Genomic DNA, 27,756 nt, shown 5'->3' with positions numbered 1-27,756 from the left:
TCAGGCAGTAACAATAAATAATATAATCCATGGGTAACTGTCATTGTGGATCATACATGGGAAGTTTGCCTGGATCCACACACACACACACACATGTCCTTGAACTTTGCTGTTTGCCTGTTTCTGTTACTTAGCAAGTGTGGACCAAGAGTCAAACAAACGTCTTTGTTTGTCCCACACTCCTGAAAGGAAAGAGGAGCTGCTACACACCTACCCATCCTTGGCAGCAGCAAGTGATAGGAATGTCAGAGAAATCTGTTTTGGGGGTGGAGTTCGACGAGTTTTCCTAGGTTTGCCACCCCCCCTTTGTTCCGGTTCTCACTGTAGCACCCAACTTGGTCTGCAGCAAGTCAGGCCAGTTGGTGGATTTTCCAGGCATTTTGTGCATTTTTCCCCCAAGGGTTGTGCAATTTGTGCAAATTTCTGAGGAATTTGTGCAAATTATGGGTGAATTTATGCAACTTCCTTAGACATTTGTGCAAATTGCGGAACCTGCAGGGGGAAATGCACAGAACAAGTTCCCAGAGTTCAGGTTCGCAAATGCAAATCGAGTCATGCACGCTGCGGAACTCCGTCGAGTCAAAAAAGAACCAGATTTCCCAACGACGAACATGCCTAGTGGGTACCTGGCTTTTTAAAGAAAATAATACCTTGCTCAATCTGCTGGTCTGTCCCTATCCCCCCCAACTGCTCAGGGCCGAGGCCAAGATATTAGCTAGTTCTTCTGAGCCTCTCTATCCACTGTGGTGGCTACCGTTGTTCTCTTCTTCTACATTCCAACACCAAATATACACTGTTAAGAGGGAGCATGTGGTTTTGAGTCCACTCCATGTTCTCAAAACCACATGCTCCCTCTTAACAGTATGAATTGGGCTGGAGGCTCTATGCTAGTCAGAGTCATTTGTGCAACTCACAAGACTAGTCAGTCCTCTTGATAGCATCTGTTTGATTAGATTACAGCATTACTGATTAATATCACACCCTCTCTGCACAGGCAGTTTGGCATCATCGAAGAAGGTGACTCTGAGATCCAGATGTTTAAACATTTTTGGACATCATCCCACGTAGTTATTGCAGAGTAGTTGCTTTCAAATGTTCAGTCTTCAGAGGAGCCTTTCCAGCATTGATTCTACCACCAACAAATTCTTGCAGAGCAGCCATGGAACCTCAGAACCATTACCAAGGATTCTTTGGGGTGCAGGGTTCCATCCTCTCCCCGATGCTATTTAACATCTATGTGAAGCTGCTGGGGGCTATCATCAGGAGGTTTGGGGTACGGTGTCATCAATATGTGGATGACACGCAGCTCTACCTCTCGTTCAAATCTTCGCCAAGGTTGGCCGTAGAATCCCTGTCCAAATGTCTGGAGATGGTGAGTGGCTGGATGAGGAGAAATAAGCTGAAGCTGAACCCTGACAAGACCGAGGTACTTTTGGTGGGAGACAAGAGGAGGCGGAGGATGTTGACCTGGTGTTGAATGGGGTACAGCTACCCTTGAAAGACCAGGTCTGCAACCTGGGGGTCATTTTGGACTCCCAGCTGTCCATGGAGGCTCAGGTGTCAGCTGTGAGCCGGACAGTGCTGTATCACCTCCATCTGATAAGGCAGCTGCGCCCCTTCCTTCCCGACCATCTGCTCCCATCGGTAGTACATGCCCTGGTCTCCTCTCATTTAGACTACTGAAATGTGCTCTATGTGGGGTTACCCTTGAAGACGGTTCAGAAGCTGCAGCTGGTACAGAACGCGGCGGCTCGCCTGATTAAAGGCAGCCGCCGGCGAGATCACATCACTCCAGTGCTGAAGGAGTTGCACTGGTTACCAGTTGTTTTCCGGGCCAAATTCAATGTTGGTTTTGACCTTTAAAACCCTATATGGTTCCAGCCCAGCCTATCTTAAGGAGCGTCTCCAGCAACACCAGACAGGCCGCTTAACGAGATCAGCCTCGGATGGCCTTCTCTCTGTCCCATCAGCCAGGACAGCTAGACTGGTGGGGACGAGGGAGAGGGCCTTTTCTGTGGTGGGCCCCACTCTGTGGAACTCCCTCCTAGGGAACTCCGCCATGCCCCCTCTTTAATGAGCTTCCACCATGCCTTAAAGACATGGTTGTTCAGACAGGCATTTGGGGTGGGTTAGGGTATTTTAGAAAATATTTTTATTGTAGAATTTTATTGTTTTAAACTGTTTTATTATATATTCTGTACATTCCTAACTGGATGGATGATATTCTGGAGGTGACGGACTCGACCTTGGGGGAGCTGGGGGTGGCAACGGCCGACAGGAAGCTCTGGCATGGGCTGGTCCATTAAGTCATGAAGAGTCGGAAGTGACTGACCGAATAAACAACAAACACATTGCCCAGAGTGGCTGGGTGACCAGCCAGATGGGTGATTGATTGATTGATTAATTAATTAATTAAAGCATGAGCTTATAGTGAAGCCTAAAAATAATACCCTCATTTTGTATGTCATCTTCTCCAGACCTCCTCCAAGCCCTTCTGGAACAATGGCAATTACCACTGGACATAATCATTACCAGTCTATCCCAGTCTACGAGATGAAGTTTCCAGATCTTTGTGTGTATTGAGTGTCCTCTGAATTCATCAATACGACGGGTTTTCAGCTTCCCAGATACTTATTCCGTCTAATTTAACAGAGTGTCTGCCCACAGCAGATTACTTTCTTATTTTAAATTAGGTATATCCACCTAGTTCATTAAAAAAAAAAAAAACTATTTGGAAGGAAATATTTTTCATTCTTTCTCTTTTGCTTTTGTTCATTATATTGTAATGTTTTGTTACTTTTAGACTTTAAATTGCAAATCTCTTATTTCTTTATCCATGAGCTTTTGTTACAGGATTAACATGGATATACACACACACTTTTCCCCTCCTGCATGCTGATAAGTTTACAGCACTGGTGACTTTTTGTTCACATAGATTTATACTTGTGTGGGATATGACTCCTCTTAGCAAATGTAAAATGTGATTCACTTTGTGACTTAGAGAACAATCCCATGGTCCCTAGAAAACATCTCAGGGATTATAGAATTGTTTGGGCCTCCAAAGCTCTGACCTTGGAAGGTTTTTTCCAACGTCAGAGCCTCCCTTCTGGCTCCCCCCAGCCACTGCGGAGGTTTCCATGGTGGCTCCGTCAAAGAGGTCAGAACTCCAGCCTCATAGAGGGAGGGAAATGAGAATGTTAGGGGCGTGGCAGCGGGCAGGGAGGGAGCAGCCATGCTTCCAAAGGAACCACAATCCTCTTGGCTCCCAAACACTCTGCCAACATGGGCGGGGGGAGGGGGACATTGGACCAGCTCTGAGGCTGGTGTTAACTGAATTTGAAAGTGGGAACCCTCATGGAGTGAGAAAAGAGGTAACACACACCTCCACTTTTACTTTTGTTCTGCCCACAAGAACCTGGCAGGACTTTGGATAGAACGGAGCCTCCATGGTCAGAGCACTTCATCTTCCAGACCCCTTCCCCTTTAGGATTGTGCTCTTAAATGCCGAACACTAGATTTACACTAGGCATTAGTAAATCACTTTGAAACTGGATTAAATGTCATGACTCTCCCCCAAGGAATCTTGGGAGAACTGTAATATGGTGAAAAACATGAGATTCTTTGTTAGCCTTTTCACAGAACTCCAGCTACCAAGATTCCTTGGTTAGGAGGCAGTTATAAATAGGCTCCAAATGCATTTAGATTTCTGGGCCCCGTTGCAATAGGAGAAACCACATGAACAGAGAGGAAGCTGTGCACACACATTTCCCCAGAATGAAAACCCAGTCTAGAAACTGGGACAATGTGAGTGGTTTTCAGCACTGCCAATTATGGGGAAGGGGAGAAGGAGGGCTGGATTCAATCCATATCTTTCTCTCTCTCTCTCTCTCTCTCTCTCTCTCTCTCTCTCCCCCCCCCCGCCCCGCCCCGCCCCCCGCGTGATTGGCAATATTGAAAGCAACTTGACCTGCAGCTTTACTCCTGGATTGGGCTTTCATCCCTTGGGAATGCATGTGCAGTGCCCCATTTCACATGTGCGTTCCCTGTTGTTGGGACAGAGACCTGATGTAGATCATAACTGTGATGACTGACAGACAGACAGACAGACCGACAGACAGACAGACAGACCGACCATCCTGGAATACCTGAGAAGCAGACTTTCTCTTTTTTAATACCAGTATTCTGTAGCGTGGTTTGGAACCCATTAAAAGGTTTTTTTTATGAGAAAGGTTAACAAGATGTGCTGTGTGTCCTGCCAAAAGACAAAGGCTGTGATGTAGAGCCCTGTGCCCGCTGTTGTTAGCCATGGGAGTACTCACAGGAGTACAAGATGGCTTTCCTGGCTCGTAGCAAAGGTGCTTTGCTTGAGAGGCAAGGAGCTTAGACTCGGAAATGTGAAATGTGCAGTATTTTTTCACACCTAAAGGAATATAGTTTCATACAGATGGTGGTTTTAAAAATGCAGAGTATTTTGTTAATGACAACTTCAGGGCAATTAAAGGGAAAGCAAGTTATATATTTAATAGTACAAGGAACAGGTACAGGCATTTTATGTTTCAACTGTGAAACTGGGAAAGCAAAAGATTATATTGTGTGGAATACGTCTCTCTTCATTGTTGAGTGTTTAGCGAAACTATGTGGCTGATAAAATCTTTTTCCATATGTATATAAGGTGGGGTGTAGTTGCCCAATAATAGCATATTCCCAGGCTCCCTGGTCTGTGCATGTTTTATTAGATGGTAAGCCACATTACATGGGATTGTGTATTTGGTATAAAGCGTTGCCTATATAAAGTTAGAAGAACATAATCTTTGGTTAAAGCTTCACTGCAAAGTGTTGTGTAAAAACGTGATAATAATTAGGGTTGTTTTGCCCTTGCCTGTTGTGCCCTGAAAAGCCACACCAATGGTTTTTGATCTTGGCCTATATACAGCAAGACTGATCTTTAAAAAATTCAGTGCTGATCAACTTGGCATTCTTCTCCTTAGTTCTTAAATTTCTTTAGACAATTTAAATCAAGCTTTGAAATGAAGAAATGACATGAGTTCCTTTTTGAATTGACTGGTTAACATGTAATGACAAACCAGATTATGGGTGGTTATTACATGTGAACCCTGTGCTACTGTCTACCCATGGATGCTTAACCACAAACAACCCAGAGTTCACAAGCCAACAACAAACCATGGGTTCTTTCCCTGTTTGTGGTTAACAACCCGTAGTGAGGCCATAGTACAGGATTTGTACATAATGACAACCCACCATTCAATGACTACCACACTCAACTCATCCTCTAGGTTGTCATTATGTGTGAACCAGGCATATGTTTATTAGCAGGTTAGCTGCTGGCCTTAACCATTTGGACTAATTTTACCAATACTCACAAAAATGGCAGCTTTCAAGTTTAAAAAAAAAATGAAGTCATCTTCTCCATTAGCAATTAAGGGTGCAAACCTTTGCATGTTTAGTCAGAAAAATGTCCAACTCCCAGCTAGGTCATGCTGGGAGTTGTAGGACTTTTTTCTGTCTAAACATGCGTAGGTCTGCACCCTAATTTAAAGAGATGAATTACTATTTTAAGAAATTCCTAACTCATAAACCTGTTAGACTGCAGGCAGATCTAGAGGTGTTGCCCCAGCACTGTCTTGGTTCTCCCATTCCTATAGCTGCCCCTCATCTTCCCTCCCTACATTCATATGCCTGAAGGTGTCTGGAGCAAAATGTTCATGCAATGTGTGGCTCTGCAGTCGGAAGGGACAATCAGAAAATTCCCTATGCGGGTTCACAAACCGCCTTAAGGGCCCCACAACACTCTTTGGCTTCCATTGAACAATTTTCCAGACACATAGGTATGCACCTTCTCTGCAATGCACTTGTCCAAATTAATGAATGAAAACGAACCTCTTACACAATGTTGTTTTTATTGTTGTTCCCAAGTATCCTCCTGATCACATACTTTAGCAGAATAGGCACTTCTTACTCATCACCATTTACCACTGTTTGTCTTCTTATAATATATGGTATGGTTGTGGTACTTGGCCTATAGGAACATATTTAAATATATGCAGCACAAGCCCACATGATCCATTAAATCTGCATGAGCAGTTGTTTCCATGCTGTCTTGTATGAGCAGAAGACATCCTATATGTAAGTTAGAGTGTTGTCATGCTCATACATGGTGTTTTTCTTTATACAAAAGTGAGCAGAAGACATCCTATATGCAAGTTATAAAGTTGTTGTGCTCATACATGGTGTTTTTCTTTACAGAAAAGAGAGCTACTGCATATATGGGAATCTTTTGGTGGCTTCTGCAGAACAGTTATTTCCACTGTCATTTTCTAGCTGTTCTCTCCCTGAGCAGTCCTCCTGAGACTTTCACCTGTGCCAAGCCCCCTCAAAATGAATGGGATTTGCACAAAAGCCCTGTTGCACATCTTCCATTGCTTTCACTGTGGTTTAAGCAGGAGAACTTCCCAGGATGACTGTGCCTTTTGCTTTGCTTTGCTTTTTTACACAAAATAGAAGGAGTGCTATCCACAAAGAACCTACTTGAGGCCTACTGATACATGAATACAGATGTGCACTCTTGCACATTTTCCTTTTGTTTAGATTGTGCATTTGCAGGAGAATTGTCCAAAGTCTCTAAAGAATCTTCCTTTTCTTGCACACTTCCAGTATTTAGAATTGTGTTGTGTTCTCATAAATATCCCTAAATGATTATCTATTTTTACATGTTGTGGCCAGGTGCCTTTGCACGCTGGGCCTTGATACTTGCAACAGAATTAGTGTTGACTCTTTCTTGGTGTTGACTATTTCTTGGCATCCTATCCGTCTAAAGTAGGGCTGGGGAATGTGTGGCCCTCCAGGTGTTGTTGGACTACAACTCCCACTACCCCTTGCCAGCATAACTATTTGTGTATGGGGGGGTGATGGAAGGTGCAGTCCAACAGCATCTGGAAGGATGCGCCACATCCTTGATCTAAAGTTTGTCAACCTAATCCAGCAAACACAAAATATTCTGTAGAAGTGTCACCCCATAGAGATCTTTAAATACCAGTTCAGGTTTGAGTTTGAACACTAGGCCCCTAGGTTGAGGTCTGTATGTAGTCTAGCTTTCCATTTACCATCATTTCTGTAACTTCCTAATTCTTAGAGAAAATTGCTGTAATGTAACCTGAAAAATGCAGTTATTCACATATTTCAACTCGACCAGTTGTCCAGCATAAAAATATGGTTAGTTGGCTTGTTTGACCTTCACTTTTCCTTGGCTTTACCTAATGAATAGTTTTTGTTAAATGTAAGAACACGCTTTCTGTAATCTTCTATATTTAAGCAAATAAAGGGGGAAAAGGAAGTTAAACCATGTTGTTTGCAAATGTCTTTCTGAAATTAAATGTTTTATATAATGTGTATCTTAAACGTTCAGTGTGTGCTGTCTTTCCTCCATGATAGGTTCTATACTTATGAGTGGGTTATGCTGTGGTTCGAGAAAACCTTACCTGTGCTTATTTTATTCCCATGTGAATAGCTAGTTAATAGGTCATCTGAAGTGTGTGTGTGGGGGGGGGGCACCCATATGTTCCAATCCAGAAAGAGTTCATGTTTAAAAAGAACCAGCCACAGGAAGACAGATGCATCATCAACTTATTGAGCTTCAAGTGCCCTTTAGCTCAAATACAGAAAGACTTTAGGAGACCTGCAAAACCGCAGTTTGGGGGCAGCATTGATCACACACACCTTTTTTTTTTTTTTTAGTTTTCAGCAGAACTGAATTGAACAAAGATTTGCTTTATCTAAGTGCATTGCTTGCTGCGCTACAGAACACTGAAAACAAAAAAAACCCAGGAGGAAGATTTTTCAGACACTCTTGAGGCTCCTTCACACTGAACTTTTATCCTGTGATTGAGATTGCTCCTTCACAGAAGTCTGTGAGCTCTTTACGACACCATGATCATGCAAGGCGTCTCCTGCACTAAATGCCCTTTGTTCTGTTTTTAAATAGATCGCAGATTTATTTAGCTCGCAGATTTTTTAAATAGATTGCAGATAACAGCTATCAAATTACCCTGTTGTGTTCCACTTCAGTTTCCTCTGTGAAAAGAGTAAAAGCAGCAAGAAGAGAAGCGAGATCAATGAAAGATAATGGAAGACTCAGATGCGGGGAGGAGGGGGAAGGGGGTGGGGGGAAAGGAAGCACGTGGAAAAGGGAGTCGTTGTGATCCTGCATTTAAAATGGAAGCAGAAAGCCCCGTTTTAAATGCAGGATTTTAGGCTGGTGTAAAGATGCCTTTGGGCACTTTAAAAACAACTCAGCAGTAGTGTGAACTCATTATGAATCTAGCAGTGTGTGTGTGTGTGTGTGTGTGTAATTTTCAAATATTGCAGTTATTCTGAGCGTGGGCAACAGTGGCAATTAGCAGTGGGCGAAAGCCCTGCAAGCACTTTTCCACAGTGCATCATTAATTCATGGAATTCACAGGTACAAAAATATTGATGACTTCTAGTTTAGAAGGCTTTAACAGCCACCAGGTGGTTGCTATAGGAAACAGGATACTGGACTTGATGGACCTTTGCAAGGCTCTTCTTATGGATGTCCTGAATTCTAAAAGGATTCATAATAAATTGAGGCGTCTAAGCCTCATCGTGCTCCTGTTGAGGTCACTGGGTGTGCAACAGGGCCTAGAAAGCTCCCTGGAATCTCTGCCTCTCCAAGCATAGATCGGACACTTTCTGCCATGTCCCCCCAAGCCTTTGGTATTGCTTAGTGGAGGTAGGGATCATGTGGATGTATGAAACTTACGGAACCCCTTGAAGGCTGGGGCATTTCATTTGTAGTCTGCATGGTTCCCTCCACTGCCACTTCTAGTAACTAAGCAAAGTGAGAGATGTTGGGGAAAAGTGCAGTCTGGGGAGGCCTCTAAGCTGCATCATAATCTCAGTAAGGATCAGGAGCACATTAGGGTCCTATTTAGGATGAAAATGGTCAAGCATATAGAAGAGGGCTTGCATACAGGGGCCTTTGGAGGCCTTCCCTGGCACAAGCCAGTGAAATCAGGCCTGCTTACAGAAAGGCTATGATCCAGTGGCAAAGCACCTGGATTGCATGCAGATAAGCTTTGGTGGCTAACATCTCCAGCCGAAAGGATCTTGGGTCATAGACCTGAGAAAACCACCTTGCCGGTACCTTAGAGAATTACTGTCACTCAGGCACTACTGTGACAGATGGAAGCATGGTCTCATACAGTATAAGGCGGTTTCATATGTTGACATCCTTTCAAAATGGCAGCACGTGCACTACATAAGCCAGGCTTATCTCCTCCTTCCCTTCATCCACTGCTTACCAGCGGTGGACTACAACTGCTCTCTGCACCACTACATTGGCTACATCATTCTGGCCCCAATTATAATAGCTCATTTTCCAAATGTTGCATCTTCGGTGTTTCTTGGCCCTTTGGCTTTTAACATTAAAAGCAACCCACTATGCAATCCACATTTCTTTTCTGAGAGGGGAAAAAATTGGATTCATAAAATTAAGCAAGATGTGTAGATGTGATTTGGGGGAATCCATGGTTAGGGTCTCCTACATTAAAAAAAAAAAAAAAGCTATGCGGGGAGGAGGGCAACGACTTTTTCTTGATTAAAATCGATACGCTTCCAAACCTATTATTTGCCCCATGGAGGACAAATTACAGGCAACCAACCATATATCTGTAAGTGTTTCCAGCATGGCAAATAGATTGCGGGGGGGGGGGGGGAGAGGCTGCTAATGATGGGGGGGGTGCCGACTTTGAACAGAAAAATGGTTTGGGATGAAAGGGTTAACCCCCTCCCCTGTGTGTGCACGCACGCACGCACGCATGCATGCACAAGCACACACACACTGCTGTAGTCCTGGTCCAAAGTGATTCCCCCTCAACAGCTGCTATATTTTAAAAAAACCTACAGAAAATCCTAGGACTATAATCACACATCTCTGACATCACATCCTGTTGTACTATAACTGAGGATAGCATGCAAGTTGCTTGTTGAATACCCCTGCTAGCTTCCCAAGCGGACAGAGGAATGCAGATTATCTTGTTTGCAACGGTGCAGCTCGGGAGTTTCCCCGAGCATGGCGTGCTGCTCTCTTCCCCCTTCTCAAAACCCCCTTTGCTGGCACCGCCTCCTCACTGCTGCTCTCTTCCTCACTGGAGATACCGGTGCCTATCCCTGCACCACTAGAGGGCCTTTCGTGCCCACCCCTGCGGCAAAACAACTTGTCCTCTCGGCATGCTTGTCTGCTGGGAGAGCGCAGGCTTTCATTGAAGGAGGCAGCAGCCATGCACTCCGCCGCTGCCTTGTCGCAGGAACACAGGAGCTTTTCACACATGGTCCATCCAACACCTAAGAAAAAGAGGGTTGATATTGCTGTGTTTAAGAAGATCCACACTGGGTAGTAAGTATGTGTTGTGGTGAAAATGTCAGATGGATTTGGGAATGTCTGAAAACCCTGGCCCTGTTCAGACAATGAAACTCTCATTTAATCCCTCTCCTTTATGTAGCGGAGGGAGATATATGATCTTAATAATATATTTTATTATGAAAAATATATACTGTTTTTATTTTAATAGAAAGGTACTGAATTCTGTTCATCACTCATCCCAAACTTACACTTCGGCGTGTGATCAAAACACACAACCTCAGATCTCGAATTTCGTTCTGGATGGCATCCCAATTTCTTAACTTGCTCCAGGCAGCAATGATGAGAGAAGCAGCACCTTTAGTTAAGCAGAGAGAGTGGCAAAGTGTTACCATTTAAACAGTGTCCTTTGCATTGTTCTAAATGTTACATTTGAATACAATTTGTTAATGTTTTCTCCTCTGAGCAAACTCCCTAAGACTATCCAAATACTGGCTGATGTCAAAATAAGGGATATGGGTGCAGGGATGGAATCCAAATAGTGGTTTGGCTTCCATTTTTAATGCAGTGGTTCTCACTGGCAAAGAGGCAAGTTGAGGTTGAAAAGCCGCTTGTCTCTTCAGCAGTGGGAACTGCTGTGTCAAAATCAGAAAGCAAAGTTCCACTCTGGATCCCTGCTGATGGCTGCAATTCAGCACACAATTAAACATTGTTCTAGATTTTAGTAGGACTTGAGCACACTTAGCAAAATGCTGAAGAATTGCTGCCCTATATAGAGCTTCTATAGAGGCAGGCTTTCCTACAGAACCATCTGTCACCTTCTGTGAAGGTGTCCCTTGAATGTCCATGGAACTGCTCCCTTCTTCCCACTGAAATGCTGTCCATGTAATTTACAGGTTTTCATACCATGTGATTTCCTTACACATACTAAGCCTTCCCATTGAAACCAATGATAAAAAATGGCCCTCCACAGAAATGGCGCACAGGATGGACTTAAGATATCCATACCTCACTTCAAACCACTGTGGAGCCATCCAGCATATCTATATTCTAACTAGTTGAGTGCTGGGTTAGCCATCAGATTTACTCCCACCCCCAATTTGTGTTTCAGAGGGACTCCTCCTCTATTTTTACAGCACTGCATATACACTGAGTATTTCACTCTTCTTATTTTTTTTTAAGCAGTTTCAATTTTTTTCTGGGGATTGGTGGGGGGTGTAGGATAGGTGCCCTGGTGATACTGCAGGCATTAGCCAATTGGTGCCGTCCAAAACCAGCTTTTACTATTTACTTGAATCTCTCATTTCTGCCCCCTTTTCTTTCAGAGTACAACCCTGGGGAGAAAAAAGTATGTTTGTACTTAAAGCAGTTTTCTTCTTCTCCCACTTGTTCTGTTGTGTGTGTCTTTGTTTTGCAGAACCTGAAGGGCTCCCTGCATCTGTAGGAATCTGCTACCTCCACCTGGGGCAAAACCCAATGTGAAACTGATAGTGTGAATGCAGTTAACATATATGGGGTTTGTTTGTTTGTTAAAAGATCTAAATAGCAACCATGGGGGACCCTGAGCAGCACTGGGACTGTGGGAAGGGGGAATTTAACTCTTTCTCTCCCTGCCACAGTCCCAACAAAAATAGCCCCCCCTGAAGGTCCTATTTGTTTTTCAGGGGAGGGGGCTTCCATTGTCCCCAGTGGCACATTCACACAATTAGCATCATGGGCTTTTCTACCCAAGGCTGTTAATGTGCTGTATCTACTTTTGGTTTCATTGAAGAATTAAGATCTGAGCACCAGACAAAGAGCATTTCATTTTCTGCTGTTCCACTACATAACCTCTATATGGCACTGGAGTATAGCAGGATAGTGCAAATACCCGAGTAGAAAAAAACATTTCCTTTGACTTTCACAAATAATACCGCATTTTCCCTGCTCTAAAAAAACCTTGCCAAAGTGCTCTTTAGACACAAAAGTGAAACTGGCAGGTCACAACATCATCTAAAGAACCCGCAAACAACTATGAGTTGGGAATGATGAACATACAATAAATGCCTCATGTAGAGAAGATTCAATTCTAGTTTGTGCCCCCACTCCCAGGTTCAACTTTATGTTCTGTCTCCACTGGAGACAAGATTAGTCGTTAGTAGAAGCAGGGTCTTTTCAGTGGCTGCCCCTCCCCCCAGTAATGGAACTTCCTCCCAAGGGAGGCTCAAATAGTCCACTCTCTCCTTTCCTTTTGCATACAGACAAAAGCACCTTTTCAGAAAGCTTTGTGGGGGGATGGAAGCTAAGGTCACTCTGAACATCTTTCTCTTCTTTACTGTGTTTTAACTTTTATTGGCTTTTATTCACTTTATGCTTGACTATATTGTTATTATATTGCCCTTAGGCACCTAATAGGACACACATACTAGGATAGTAGGGCCCATAGAATTGTTTGTTCTCTCCTCCAAGGTTGGAGACAGTGTGTCTACCTTGGAAGGGGAAGTCCCTATCTTCAAAAAGGGTAAAAAGGAGGAACCTGGGAACTACAGACCAGTCAGTCTGACATCAATCCCTGGGAAAATTCTGGAGCAGATGATAAAGCAAGCCATCTGTAAGTGTTGCAGAACCCAGAGTCAGAGAGACCACGGAGTGAAGGAAAAAGAGATTCTTTATTTAACGCGCGGGCTTAAGGCTGGAATCATTTCCAAAGAGCCAGAAGCCCCGATTTACATTAGCACATTGTTTTTATAGATATTGTGACACATAGGAAACGGCTCCTCCTCTCCCTCCCATGTGGGGTTGCAGTCAGTCCTCAACATTTCTTCTCCTAGCACCATTGTTTATAATACAAGAACTGGGTTATAGCGTAGCTGTGATAAGGAGAGAACAGAAGAGAACAGCAGAGAACAAGATATACAATTGTATGACCTTTGACAAGATAAGGAATTCCTGTGTCTCGTCAGCTTACAATAATATATTCAAGGGAGAAAGAGCTCAGCAAGAACATGAAGCATGAGACTGCATGAGGCTACTTAGTCTAACCCCCGATATGGCTGCTACATAAGCACCCTGGAAACAATGCAGTGATTACGTGAAGCCAACATGGATTTGTCAAGAAGAAGTCCTGCCAGATGAATCTGAACTCATTTTTTGATCAAGTAACCTCCCTGTAGACATCATATATACCTCGACTTCAGCAAAGCTTTTCACAAAGTGCCCCATGATATCCTGATGAGCAAACTAGCTCAAAGTGGCCTAGACGAAACAACTCTCAGGTGGATCCACAGTTGGCTACAGAATCGGACTCAAAGGGTGCTTATCAATGGGACCTTCTCAAACTGGGGAGAGGTAACGAGTGGGGTACCGCAGGGCTCAGTCCTGGGCCCAGTGCTCTTCAACATTTGTATTAATGACTTGGAGGAGGAGGTGCAGGGAATGCTGATCAAATTTGCAGATGACACAAAATTGGGCAGGATAGCTAATACTTTGGAAGACACAAACAAAATTCAAAGTGATCTTGATAGACTGGAGCCCTGGGAAGAAAACAACAGAATGACATTTAATAGGGATAAATGCCAAGTTCTGCACCTAGGAAAAAGGAACCAAATGCACAGTTACAAGATGGGGGATATGTGGCTCAACAACACTACAAGCGAGAAGGATCTTGGAATTGTTGTCGATTACAAGCTGAATATGAGCCAACAATGGGATGTGGCTGCAAAAAAGGCCAATGCTCTTTTGGGCTGCATTAATAGAAGTATAGCTTACAAATCCTGGGAAGTACTAGTTCCCCTCTACTCAGCACTGGTTAGACCTCATCTGGAGTACTGTGTCCAGTTCTGGGCACCACACTTGAAGAAGGATGCAGACAAACTGGAGAGGGTTCAGAGGAGGGCAACAAAGATGATCAGGGGACTGGAAACAAAGCCCTATGAAGAGAGACTGAAAGAACTGGGCATGTTTAGCCTTGAGAAGAGAAGACTGAGAGGAGATAGGATAGTGCTCTTCAAGTACTTGAAAGGTTGTCACAGAGAGGAAGGCCAAGATCTCTTCTCAGTCATCCCAGAATGCAGGACACGGAATAATGGGCTCAAGTGACAGGAAGCCAGATTCCAGCTGAACATCAGGAAAAACATCCTGACTGTCAGAGCAATATGACAATCGGACCAATTTCCTAGGGAGGTGGTGGGCTCTCCCACACTGGAGGCGTTCAAGATGAGGCTGGACAGCCATCTGTCAGGGATGCTCTGACTTGGATTCCTGCATTGAGCAGGGGGTTGGACTCGATGGCCTTGTAGACCCCTTCCAACCCTACTATTCTATGATTCTATGATTCTATGAAGTCAGAGATCCTCCCCCCTCCACCTTCCCCTTGCAGCTGCAATGGAAAGAACCGTGCTGGCTGCCCTCCAAGGTTGGTAAAGCAACCCCAGAGGAGGAAAGGGTGTTCCAGTGAGGGGGGGGAGACCGTCCAGGATACAAGTTATCCTGAGCCTCTTCCAGCCTCCTTCCTTACCCCTCCAAAGCACCCTCGCTAGACTGCTACTCCTGCTAGTGAAATCTGCAGGGTGGGAGGAGGAGGAGGTGAAGATTGCCTCTGCTGTTCCTCCTGCCGTGCATTGGGTGAATGAACCTTGATTGTTCAAAGCCATAGGCCATCACAATTTTTTAAAAAAAACAGGATAAAATAGAATAAAAATATAAAAATTAAAAACAGTACTCAAACTATGATTAAAATGACACATTTACATCTCATTTCCCCTCCAAAGCAACAGCCGCAAAATCCTTCCCCCTAGATTTATAAGAGGGTACAGTATGATGCCCAGCTCATAATTTTCTGGCAGCCAGGGCAAATTTTGCAATATGCATCATTGTCTGCAAGAAATATACAAATCTGATCCAAGGCAGGTTTATTTGAAGAAAACAAAGGATATGGTGGAGAAATTTATATCTTGGGGACTCATACAAATGGCAGTGAAATATATAGTGTTCAATATCCTCAACTTCACCAGACTCACAGATGCAGAGTCATAAATGAGGTGGGGTATCATCAAACCTCCCCTCCAGATAAGCAGAGGGCATGCTTGTTGTTCAGTCGTTAAGTCGTGTCCAACTCTTTGTGACCCCATGGACCATAGCACGCCAGGCCTTCCTGTCCTGCGCTCTCTCCCAGAGTGTGCTCAAGTTCATATTCATTGCATCGGTGATGCTATCTAGCCATCTCATCCTCTGCCGTCCCCTTCTCCTTTTGCCTTCAGTCTTTCCCAGCATCAGGGTCTTTTCCAGGGAGTTTTCTGTTCGCATTTTGTTGTTGTTGTTGTAGTTCAGTCGTTCAGTCGTGTCCGACTCTTCGTGACCCCATGGTAGGGGTGGACGAAAGTCACTTACCTGTCCTCGAAGATTTCCCGCAGTGGGGGGGAGGCGCTTCGTTGCTCCCCCCGTGAAGTTCAGGCCGGGGGGGGAGGCTTCCCGCCTCGCCCGGCCGAAATTCAGGCCGGGGGGGAGGCTTCCCACCTCACCCGGCCGAAATTCAGGCCGGGGAGGAGGCGCCTCGCCTCGCCCGGCCGCGAACTGAACAGTTAAAAAAAAAAAAAACGCCCCTGTGATAGGCTACGTGACGATTAACGTAGCCTATCACGGCTAGATCTGCAAAGTCAGCCGTGATAAGCTACGTAAATCGCCACGAAGCCTATCACGGGTGAGTTAAAAAAAAAAAAAAAAGCGCATACGGATAATGGCGGCCCCCATAGGGAGCCACCATTCGCGTTCCTTATTTGGTCGCTGTAGTCTACGTAAATGTTTACGTAGACTACGGCGAAAATAAGGGCAACGCTATTTGGAGGGACATTCGGCAAAGGTAAGTCCCGTCCCGGGGGGGGTGCGGGGGGCAGGGGGGTGTGGAGAATTTCTCCCCGAAACTTGTTCGGGGGGCCGAACACATTGGCGCTCGGCCCCCCGAAGTTTCGGGGAGAAATTCTCCGCCATCCCTACCCATGGACCATAGCACGCCAGGCCTTCCTGTCCTCTGCTCTCTCCCGGAGTGTGCTCAAGTTCATATTCATTGCATCGGTGATGCTATCTAGCCATCTCATCTTCTGTCGTCCCCTTCTCCTTTTGCCTTCAGTCTTTCTCAGCATCAGGGTCTTTTCCAGAGAGCGGTGAAGAATTGATGCTTTCGAACTGTGGTGCTGGAGAAGACTCTTACGAGTCCCCTGGACTGCAAGGAGGTCAAATCAGTCAATCCTAAAGGAAATCAACCCTGACTGCTCATTGGAAGGACAGATACTGAAACTGAAGCTCAAATATTTTGGCCACCTAATGCGAACAGAAAACTCCCTGGAAAAGACCCTGATGCTGGGAAAGATTGAAGGCAAAAGGAGAAGGGTACTGCAGAGGATGAGATGGCTAGATAGCATCACCAATGCAATCAATATGAACTTGAGCACACTCCGGGAGAGAGCAGAGGACAGGAAGGCCTGGCATGCTATGGTCCATGGGGTCACGAATTTGGACACGACTTTACGACTGAACAACAACAATATAAGTCCCACCCCTGAGAATATAGATGGATTCTTTCTTTAAACAACTGTTTAACTCTCTTGGAAGAGTAGGCCAGTAAGACTTCTGTGCTAATCCCATAAGTATGTATGATATGTCTTACAGAATTTACCCAAGACCTTTGTGCTGGAATTTGCAGTTGTTCCAAGAAACATTTTTTTGGCAGGTGGGAATCTTTCATACAAGACAGCTTCAGCCAGTACAGGACAAGTGCAAGATGAGCACATGTTTCTATGTAGAGGATTCCTGCATTGGATGATGCCTCTGAGTTTGGGGGCTTCCAGTCACCAAGGGCACGATCCTATCAACTGCGCCCTAAATAAATGTATGTTTTTGTAGAAGTGGCGGGGGGAGGTATTGTTGGCTTTTTGTTTGTCACTTTGGGTCCCTTGCGTTAAAAGTGTGTTGGGGGTGAGTAACCTGTCCAGAGCATCCGTCGGGTGGCCTCTTCCTTCCTGACCACAGTAGCAGCCATATAATTCAAACTCTTCTGGGCACCGGTCGGTTAAACAATAGAGCATCTCGCCCAGCTGTGGCAGCTCCCTCTGGACTCTTCCATTGTCTCTCAGTTGCAGAAAGGTCAAGCGGTCACAGACTATAGAAAGAGGGAGAAATCTGGGTCACACAGTTAGACTTCTTGGGTTGCATCCAACGTGATGCAAGAAGATTTCTGCTCATGCAGTGGAACTTCCCCTTCCTCCTCTCACCACTGAACCTTCATTCACCTCAAATCTGCTCAGGAAGGCCACTCAACCAGGGACATTGCTAGACCAGAGCCTATGGGGCCCCAACCCCAAATCTACTCCATTGGTGTGAATTGAGCACATCTCAATTGCTATGCAGGGAGGCAATTTTCAAGGAGGATGGCAGCTGGGGAGGAAAGGGTTAATTCAACACACATGCGCGTGCGTGCGCGCGCGCACACACACACACACACCCCAAATCCAGCTCCACCCCTATAGGGCGATATGCAAATTTCAAATTTCAATGGCGATATGCAAATTTTTATGCAGATTTATGTCTTATAGATTGGGCCCCAAATCCTGTACGTGCTTAGCATCACCACTACTCCAACCCTCCAGAGCAGATCTGGGAGCAGGGGGTCTGTCAGAACAGGAATCTGTTCCACCAGAAGTGTCTGTTCAGCTGGAGGGCAGACATCATTGGATACAATTCTCTATGTACGTCATCATTATCACTTTACAAACACTTCATGAACCTTTTAATAGACCAGTAATGGGGGGGGGGGGTTCTTCCTGAAGAATTCATAAATTGACTTCTGATTTAATTAAGACCAGATCCTGATATGGTTGGATTTCTATCTATTCCTCTCCTGCATCAAATTTCATTAGATGAATGTTACAAATTACTCAAACTACACATTTCCCAAGTTTCCTGTGGACTTCCTCCTATTAAATTGTTGGTTACAGTGAGAGCATCCCTCACCTTCTCCAAAGGGTTCGTCAAGATCCGGTGTCTCTTCTGGAGGCACTGTGGAAAATGCTGTGCCTTCCTCTCCCCCAATCTTGAAATGGTTCCCTGTAGATCAAAAGGACTCTTTTTAGAACTGCTGGATTTTAATCCATTAAACTGACAGCAAAAAACAAAACAAAACAGAACCTTGTAGCGCCTCAGTCTAGTGCATTTATTGTGACATAAGCCTTTATGGACCAGAAGGTATTTTGTCAGAGGCACAAAAGTCCAACTTCATCAAGTATTATGTTCCCACAGTGGCCAATCAGATGCCTATGGGAAGCCCACAAGCAGGCAATCAGAAGCCCGCTCATGGTCCACAATAACTGGTATTCAGAGGCATACTGTCTTCGATTAAGGATGGGAGAGAATCAGGGGTGTGCACTGACCACAAAATTTGACTCCGGCTCCAATTCGGCACTTCAGAAAAATACTCTGATTCTGCCTGGACTGATTCGGAGGCCATTTGCTTTGATTCAGGTACCAAACCTGAGACAAGGTTCAAAATCCAAGCCCTCATGCCTCCAACTGACTATCATGAGAAATTAAAAAAAAAATGGGTCTAACCTTTTTTTCTGTTTATTCGAGGTGGGTGAAATTTGCGGGCATAGCAACCCCTTGGGAGGGGATGATGTCTACCAAATTTCAGAAGAGGGATGTCGGAAGTTGCAACCCGACAACAGCTGGAGGGCCAAGCATTCCTCATCCTTGCCTTATAGGTGTTTTATAATATTTGCACTTATTTACAAATAAACGGGATGAGCATATGTACAGGTTGAGCATATGCAAATTTGTGCAGACTGAACTGGGAATGAGATAAATGCGAGCATGTGTTCGTAAATCTGCAAGTATTTTTGCAGACGTGTTCATGTTCGGGATGTCAAATGCGGCATGCTTATGTGTTTTGTGAGCAAAAATGAAATTCTCGTGCCTCCTTAGTTGGGCATAGATGGAAGTTTCACAGTTTCAACCCACTCCAACAGACATTGCTCCCCCATTGGTTCCTTGGGAGCACATTAAGGACTCCCAAGGAACCCCCCATCTCTCAGACTGATTCTAGCTACAACTGCTTTCAAAATCAAAATTGCTTCCATTTTTGCAGACATTCCGTTAGCACATTCAATAGGGGAGCAGGGAGAAGGTGGGGGAAGAGGTATCCCATTCAGATAGTTGCTGGCCATTAAGGCCCATAAGCTGATTGATTTATCTATCGATGGTTGTGCCTAAGTCAGGTGATGGGCCTTTGTGAAACCCACCTGGCAGGTCCATCAACCCACTCTCCCAGCATCAAGAACTACAGAGTTGGAATGGATACGCCCCCTCCCTGGATATCATCTTAACCAACCCTCTGCCCCAACTAAGCAATAACACAGGGTTGCATGATGTCCTGCAATTTCAGAACAAGATGGGAGATGTCTAAGAAACTCTAACTGAGACTTCGCATTGCTTTGTGTCCAAATGGAGCTCCTAAGAAGATGATTTTACTAACCATTGTCTGTTGATCTCCCAGGAAAATCTGAAGTTGGCACCAACTCAGGCTCTGTTGAGTATATACGAGATGGAGCAGAGGTGGTTCCCTCTGTGATGATAAAAGCTTTCGCTGACAGCCCTGAAAACATGTCCATGATTAATTCTAATCTCTTGGGTTAGATCCAAACCATCATTTCACCAGTGGAAGGATACCGCCTTTGGGATGGGGCTTCCTCATTCTCTCCTCCCCCCTGCAGTTCCCTCCACACCTTCCAAATATGCTCCATACCCCCACGCACCCCTCCAAATCTGTTCCGGAAAGTGAATGTGGGGCAGGGGGGGAGGATAGGATGGGGACTTCCCATTCCACAAGCAGTATCCCACTGGCACAACAATGGTTCCGGATCCAAGTCATTAGATGTTCACAGTAGAGTGAGACAACTATTTCTTGAAGTCATGCATGCCCTGCCTTTAATGCACCCTTCCCTAACCTGATGTCCTCCACAGGTGTTGGACTACAACAACCATCACCCCCAGCCAGCATGGCCTTTGGAGGGCAGCAGGTTGGGGCAAGGTTGCTTTAAAGACACCGAGGCAGCTAAGTGCACAGAAAGAAGAAAGTTCTCCTTGCCACTTGTCAATGAAGCTACCCAAGGGTGAGAGACTGCACCCTCAACTAACAGGGCCAAACTAGACATTGGTGGCAATGGAAGTTTTCCTTCCAGGGAAAAGAGCAAGCACAAGAGGCAGCAATTTTCGTTGGCACCACAGCAGGGGAGGAAAGGTTTAAGCCCCCCCCCCCGAGCTGCAGTACTGATGAAAATCATAGATACATGACCTGAGAGCTGAGCTACTCCCTGCCCTGTTCACCTCACTGTGCTCTGTTGCTTAAAGCTCATTTTCCCCAGCCCCGCTCCAATACTGGAATTGAGCAGGGCTGGGGGGAAGGTTCTTCAAGCAACGGTGCGTGATGAGGTAAGACACTGGAGGGGGCAGCGTTTCACTCCCCTCACCCTCCTGTTCCTTTTTTGTATCAAACTAGACAAACACCCCAGCTCACCTCTGAAACTTCGTAACCAGGGGTGTACCCACCCCCATCCAGGATTGGTGGGCGCCCGGCACCCGCTGAAGCACCGCCCCCACTCAAGCCTCCCCCCCGACCCGTGCTCAAGCCCCCACAAGCTTGGCAAGCCACCCACCATCACCCCAGGTCCCGTCCGCGAGCATCTGCCATTTTGCCGCGGCGTTTTTTTAAATGAAAAAGGGAGCTAATTAAAAATGCGCATATTTAAATATGCACATATTCGGGCTGGGAGAGCTTGATCTATGCAATATTAGAGGCATAATGTCTCTAATACTGTGTAGCTTTCCAAGCCCAAGTGCGCACATATTCAAATGCACACATTTTAATTAGCTCTATTTCTTTGTTAAAAAAAAAAAAAAACTCGGCAAAATAGCGGGTGCTCGCAGACGAGTCCAGGTGGGTGTAGGGACCATCCGGAAGGGTGCGAGTGGGGACGTGCGAAGCCAGGGGCTTGGTGGCCGCGATCCAGGGGTGCGGGCAAGGGGGAGCCCAACAGATGCCCGGACCCAGTCAGACATCTGCACCTTCCCTATTCGTAACCCACTCTGGAAGAGCTATAGCACAGTGGTAGAGCACCTGCTCTGCATGCAAAAGGCCCTAGGCATCTCCAAGTAGGGCTGGGAAAGAATCTTGCCTGAAACCCTGGAGGGCCACTGCCAGTGAATGCAGACCCAGGGTGCAGAACCACAGTTTCAAGGGCCAGGTCTGATCCCCTGGGGCCCTGAACCTGGCCCTCTGGGATTCCCCAGAAGGCCACTGCCCCTTCCCTTGGCCCCACCCCTTTCTCCTGCCCAGTGATCACTTGGTGGTTTACAGACTTTTGTGCAGCTTTTTCCCCCATTCCAAAAGGTTGAAATGCCTCTCTGAAGGATTAGTTACCGGCAGTGAGAGTTTTAAGCTAAACTATGGAGGGGGGAGGGGTTGGTCCAGTCCCTTTTGCCTTTGGAACATGGCCCCCAAGAGCTTGTTTGAAATGGAATTTGGCTCTCAGGTTGAAAGAGTTTCAACCTGCACCCCCTGGTGTTGATAATGCTGATCTAGATGGAACAATGGTCTGACTGGACATAAGGCAGCTTTGTTGGTTTGTTAGTTGGTTTGTTACAGTTATTTATACCCTACCTTCCAGGATAAAATCTTACCAAGGCAGTTTACAAGTAAAACAAGAATGCAAATAATATGTAGGGCCTTCTTGGTGGTGGCCCCCCAATTGTGGAATGTTCTCCACACTGAGGCCTGCCTGGTACCAACACTGTCATTTTTTTTTTTGACGCTTCCAAGCACTGACCAGACCCAGACCTGCTTAGCTGCAGCAAGTTAGCTGTCTCATGTGCCTTCAGACCATGCCAAGATAAAAGTAGCACTAATTCATGCCTTCATTTAAAAACAATTAAAATGGTGCCTCTAGGCTCCTGCACAGTGCTTTTTCTGTCTTTCTGAGTAAGCAGCCTTCAGTGAATGGAATTAGAAGGAAAGGCTTCCAGATTAGAAACTGTGATCTGTTCACATTGGTAATAAGCTGCAGGGATGATGACGACTTACCTCTTGGCATGGAATTTTCAAAAGCAGCAGTGATGCCTTCCGGAGCTTTTGCCATACACAGACATAAAGCAGAATGTGCATGTTAGAAAACCAGACAATGCTTTCTACCTTTTTGTAGTGGTTGGGGTTTGGAGGGGGAAATTTTGAATGCATCTGTTTCCAAATCATCAGATGTCATTACAGGCCCCCGTTTACAGATCTGGAAAACTGAGGCACAATGTTTAAACAGCTTGTCCAGTTCAACAGGATGAACTGGCTGAAGTAAGAGTGTGAGCTTTGCTCTCCTTTACTGTGAAACATGTATTCTCATGTGTGCAACCTGGGATTTAGGTAACACACAAGAAAAGCCAGGGCTGCCTCAAACGGAGAGGCAAGACCACAGGCTGGTGCTCAGGAATGGCAGTCTATTGTAACCTGTGACATGCTCAATGCTTTTTAAACTAGGGGTATATGTGTAGGGATGTTGCGAGAGTCCAGGAAGGGGGTGGAGTCCGCCGGACTCCCCCTGTCTCGCTGTCCCCAAACCCATTCACTGAGCAGGTGCGCTCACCTGGACCCACTCACCGAGCAGCCGTGCACCCAACGAGAGAATCCGTCCTCTGCCCGTCCTCTGAGCAAGCTGCCTTTTTGCATGAAATGGCAGCTTAGGGATTTCCGTAAATCTAATGTTACATAAATAACAGCTGTAAAGGGACCATTTACGCAACATTACAGGCATAAATGGTCGGTTCATGCCTGTAATGTTGCATAAATGCCCCTTTATGGCCACTATTTATGCAACATTAGATTTCTGGAAATCCCCAAGCCTCCACTTTGCATAAAGATGCAAAATACATGAAACATTTTATGCAAAATGGTGGCTTGCTAAAGGGATGGGCAGCTGCTGGACCCGTGTGCTGGGTGCTTGGCTGCTCACAAGCAGGTCCGGGTGAGTGCAAAAGTTCAGCAAGTGGACCCAGGGGGAGCGAGGGGCAGCGGAGGCTCGGTGAGCGTCCAGGGAAACCAAATGGCGGTGAGTCCATCCATCCCTACATATGAGAATTTTGTTTTTACTCACAAAATATGTGAGCACGCCCTGTTTGAAGCTCTGAAAGTGAGCAAGTGTCTCCCAAAGATATTTACAAATTGCTGGACATGTGCTTGCATTCATTCATGTTTGGGAGATTTGCTCAAATCTCCCATTCGATCGCTGCTCAATTTGCAGAAATCTCCCATTCACATAAAGTGATCAGGGATCGCAAATGTGTATGGAGATCGGGCACAAGACAAGTGGCGGGACGATGTTCGGAGGATCCTGGTGATCTCGAACATCGCTCGTTTGCCCATCACTCGTTTGCCCATCCCTAGTCGAAACTGACACACTCTCCAAATGTTTTATAGCTGCTGCTTTCAGACATAGGGAGCAATCCTATGGCCCCTAGACAGAGTCTGGGGGTGGGGATAAAATATTTCAGATTCCTGGATCCAAGGTGAGAGACAGCTCCTTGACTTGGACCCAGAAGTCCAAGCTCCCCACCCCTTTCCCTGCCCCCGGCAACCAGCATGGAGAGAACCATGCTGTTTCCCTCTATGCCCTCACAAGCACGCCATCAGAAAGGAGGGAAAGGGGCGGTTTGGGGGCAGGGAGGGGAGGAGACCTTTGGCTTACAAAGAATCCTCTGGCTGCCCCAGCCTCCTTCCCTCCCTCTCCGCAGAGCCCCAGCCAGACAGGCAAAATTGACCATCTAGTGAAAATGCAGGGTGAGAGGAGCACAGAGGCAACAATCTCCTCCACACTCCTCCCATCCTGCATAGGATGCCCATGAGCCTCCAGCTCCAAGATTGCACCCTAAATTAAATCAGATGCCTTTGCCCCTGAAAAAAATCAGCTTTGGCCACTTCGGGAAAGCCAGAAATACTAGACTACCATCATATGCTCTGCCTAGGACTGCTGTTGATGACAGTAGGAAAGCTTCAACGGATGGCGTGGAGGGAATTTCTTCAATATTAAACATTTTCTCCCACTTTTCCCCTCCTTATGGAGGCGCTCAAAGTGACTAACAGAATCTAACACTCAGAATTAGAGTAACAATAATTGGCATCATTAATCATAAAATGCATAACACAACAATAACTACAAACAGCATAAGGAAAAAAAAACATAGAAAGCCAATCAATCGATAATACATAGCTTAAATAGCAACAGATTTTAGAGTATGGTGCAACCCTATGCATGTTTAGACAGAAAAAATCCTATAATTCCCAGCATGCCCCAACCAGCACCGCTGGCTGGGGCATCCTGGGAAATATAGGACTTTCTTCTGTCTAAACATGCATAGGATTGCACCCTCAACCCATTAACAATGATCACATTTCCTGAGGCCTTAATATGACTGTGTGTGAGTCACACCTGAACAGCAAGAGTGCATACAGAATGGCCTTTTCAGTGGCTACCCGCTGCTGTGGAGCTCTTTCCCCTGAGAAACACACCAGCCCCATTCAGAAGAACAGTCAAAGAACAACAGGGATGGGGTGGTTGTGATTAAACTGATTGTGGGCTGGTAGCTCCAGCAGCAGCAGCTGATATTTTCCCCTATTTTAATATAAATTGAAAGACATTACTATACAATGTTTTCATCAGTTTCTAGCCACATACCTCCTTCTCCAAGGGATTCAAGGCCCCCACCACTCTCCACATCTGGAGTAACTGTTTCAAAGAAAAACCAGCATGGGAATAATGCTGTGATCAGAAAAGCCATCTATCCACCCAAAGAAATTCAAGCAAGCATTTACCTGCAAATAATTCACAACCAAGGGTGTGTGGATGGCGAGACCCCTCACCACTGAAGGAAGCTTTAGGGTGGATGGCTTCTATCATGGACCAAGTATTTGACAGTGGTTATCATGGACCACGATTTGGTCTATTGTGGACTACTGTCATGGACCAAGTAATGAAGTATTTGATGGAACTCTATCATGGACCTCTGTATGGACCAAAGATGGGTAGCCTCTGTCATGGAACTCTGAAATGGACCAAGGGTGTATGGCTTCTATCATGGATAGATATCTCCACCTGCCCTCCCAGTTTTCTGCTTTGTGCTTCCACACACTTGGCCCCCAGATTACTAACAGATGATGATAAATAAAGGCTGTACAGTTAATTGTTCCACAGTTTCCTTTTCTGGTAAATATGGGTGTAGATGATACTTTGCAAAACTTTTAGGAGCATCACTGGGATATAGAGAAGAGTGCAGGACTAGACTTGGGAAGACCTAGGGTCAAATCCCCCCTATCAGGGTTCCCCTTATGACCTGCCCCCCCTGAACAACTCATTAAGGATCTCTTGCCTTCTTAGAGAAGTCCCACCTTCCTTCTTTTATCTTCCCCTTCCCAATAACATGGGGTTTAGGCTGTAGATGTGGAGTGATTAGCACTTCAGACACTTGGGTGTTAACCACAAGAGTTTAAATTAAATTACAAGCAAATTACAAGTAAAGGCATTTACAGAATAGAGCTGAGTGATACAAAAGGAATTAAGAGAAAATAAAGGTTGCAAAAATGCAAGCTCCTCTACCCTAGCTTCACTTAGACTTCTCCAGGCTGCACTCTCTTCATTCTCAGATCTTTCTGAATCTCTTTCTCGCCTTCCTCCCTCTGGTCTCCCTCTCACTGGCTCTCTCTCTCTCCCTTTATATCCCCTCCTTTCTCCAAACCGAAAGTACTGTTTCAAACCTGGAGAAATAAAACCTAACTCAGGAAAATGAAACTTAACAAGGGAAATGAAACTACTCTTCTCAGGGTTACCCACCCACCCCCTGAAAAAACCCAGGCCTGTAGGACTGACTTTTTTTCTTTTCTTTGCCTCTGTAGGCCTCAAACCTTCACACCCCCACTCAGCCATATGAAGCTCACTGGGTAAATGTTAAATGAAAAGTGAAATCTAAAGATCAGTAATCCATAATGTCTTTGTTTATTATGCTGTGTCATTGGAAGGAGTTGTGAATGACAGGGAAAAGACAGTTGTACTAGCCTGGGAGATGCAGTTACTTACCTTGGTCTTCCAGGTTGCTCAGCAACAGGTCACTGGAACCCGGAGTGGCATCTGCCAAAAGAAAAAGAAAAAGTTTTTCTTTTGGCAGATGCCACTCTGGAGTTCTCTGACTGGAGCCATGCTCTATAGCTTACTCAGCAGAAAAGCTAATCTAGCCCTATTTATAACCGAGAGTTGACCTTAGTGTAGATCACAAGTGAACTCTATAATTTCTCTTTAATTGATTATCGATCTAATCACTACTCATAGTTAATAAGTAGATAATTAATTTGAAAAAAAAAACTTTAACAAAGCACATTTTTTTGCCACTGACGTTTCAGACTGTATATCCAAGCTCCTATTTCTAGGCAATGCAATATTTAGAAATATTTACAAAAAGCCTCGAACTGCCACATACCTCCTCTGTGGGTTTGAAGACCTCCATCACTCTCCATATGTGAAGTAGCTGTTCAAAAGAAAAGGGAACCAGCCCAGGAGTGACGCTTTCATCAAGAAAACCAAGCATGCTTATGAAATGCAATAGAACAATTAAATATATCAATGACAGAAACAAAAAAGTACATATATGAAGCACTTACATTCTGCTCCAGAAATCCATACAGCTGACCCATTGGTGGGGCGTGGAATAACTGTAAGATACACAATAGATCAGGGTATGCCTGTGAGAGAATGCAGGCTTTAGGATCACACAAATCTCTCTGTCAAATTAGCATACCATATGTGGAATAACATACATGCTGTGATTTCCCCCCCCCCTTCTGTTTGTGCAAAACGTATGATAAAGACAAAGAACTGATTTTCTACAAGAGTGAGGCTAACCACATACAACCACATCTAAAAAACTAGACCTCAATCCTCTATCTGGCTAAATCCTAACGAACTGTAATCCCACTAGATAACTCATTTCTTCTCATAATGACTAGCTGATAAACTCAGTCTGACCATTAAAAAGCACAATCAATTCTACCTTATATTTGCTCCTAATACCAATGCTACATGAAGAACTGTGTGGTGTCTGGAAGCTTGTAGAACAGTTTAATCAATGCAACCCATCGCTGCCTGACAAAACTTCAAAAGCCAGAAGAAGGCTGAATACAGCTGTTGCTGGATTGGGCCATGGATGTTCAGGACCTTCAGAAGCTACATGGTCTTCCTCCGTGTCTAGCAAGCCCTGCCCTGGACCTTGTAATATATGTGTCCCTGGTCCTATGGTCCTTCCCACCCTCC

General features: G+C 45.3%; 2 protein-coding genes across 6 annotated transcripts in view; one reads left to right on the top strand and one right to left on the bottom strand.

The window, feature by feature from the left end:
* Positions 1-7,353, top strand: part of EFR3A (EFR3 homolog A) — a 110,953-nt gene extending 103,600 nt beyond the window's left edge. For all 5 annotated transcript variants that reach the window (XM_084848786.1, XM_084848789.1, XM_084848787.1 and 2 more), the window contains one exon: positions 2,478-7,353. In XM_084848786.1, the coding sequence (XP_084704912.1) occupies positions 2,478-2,583 (106 nt within the window). In that variant the 3' untranslated portion in view covers positions 2,584-7,353. The remainder of the gene's footprint in view (positions 1-2,477) is intronic.
* A 2,713-nt stretch (positions 7,354-10,066) lies between these two features.
* Positions 10,067-27,756, bottom strand: part of OC90 (otoconin 90) — a 49,076-nt gene continuing 31,386 nt past the window's right edge. The window contains exons 10-15 of the mRNA XM_084851441.1: positions 27,108-27,158; positions 26,530-26,580; positions 18,380-18,472; positions 17,354-17,528; positions 10,648-10,754; positions 10,067-10,380 (exon numbers count right to left, since the gene is read on the bottom strand). Of these exons, the coding sequence (XP_084707567.1) occupies positions 10,067-10,380; positions 10,648-10,754; positions 17,354-17,528; positions 18,380-18,472; positions 26,530-26,580; positions 27,108-27,158 (791 nt within the window). The remainder of the gene's footprint in view (positions 10,381-10,647; positions 10,755-17,353; positions 17,529-18,379; positions 18,473-26,529; positions 26,581-27,107; positions 27,159-27,756) is intronic.

This window comes from Heloderma suspectum, chromosome 4 (assembly GCF_057233095.1).
Source record: "Heloderma suspectum isolate Gila_16-S chromosome 4, 16-S_ref, whole genome shotgun sequence".
Taxonomy (NCBI): Eukaryota; Metazoa; Chordata; class Lepidosauria; order Squamata; family Helodermatidae; genus Heloderma; species Heloderma suspectum.
This window is presented reverse-complemented; position numbering and strand designations above follow the sequence as displayed.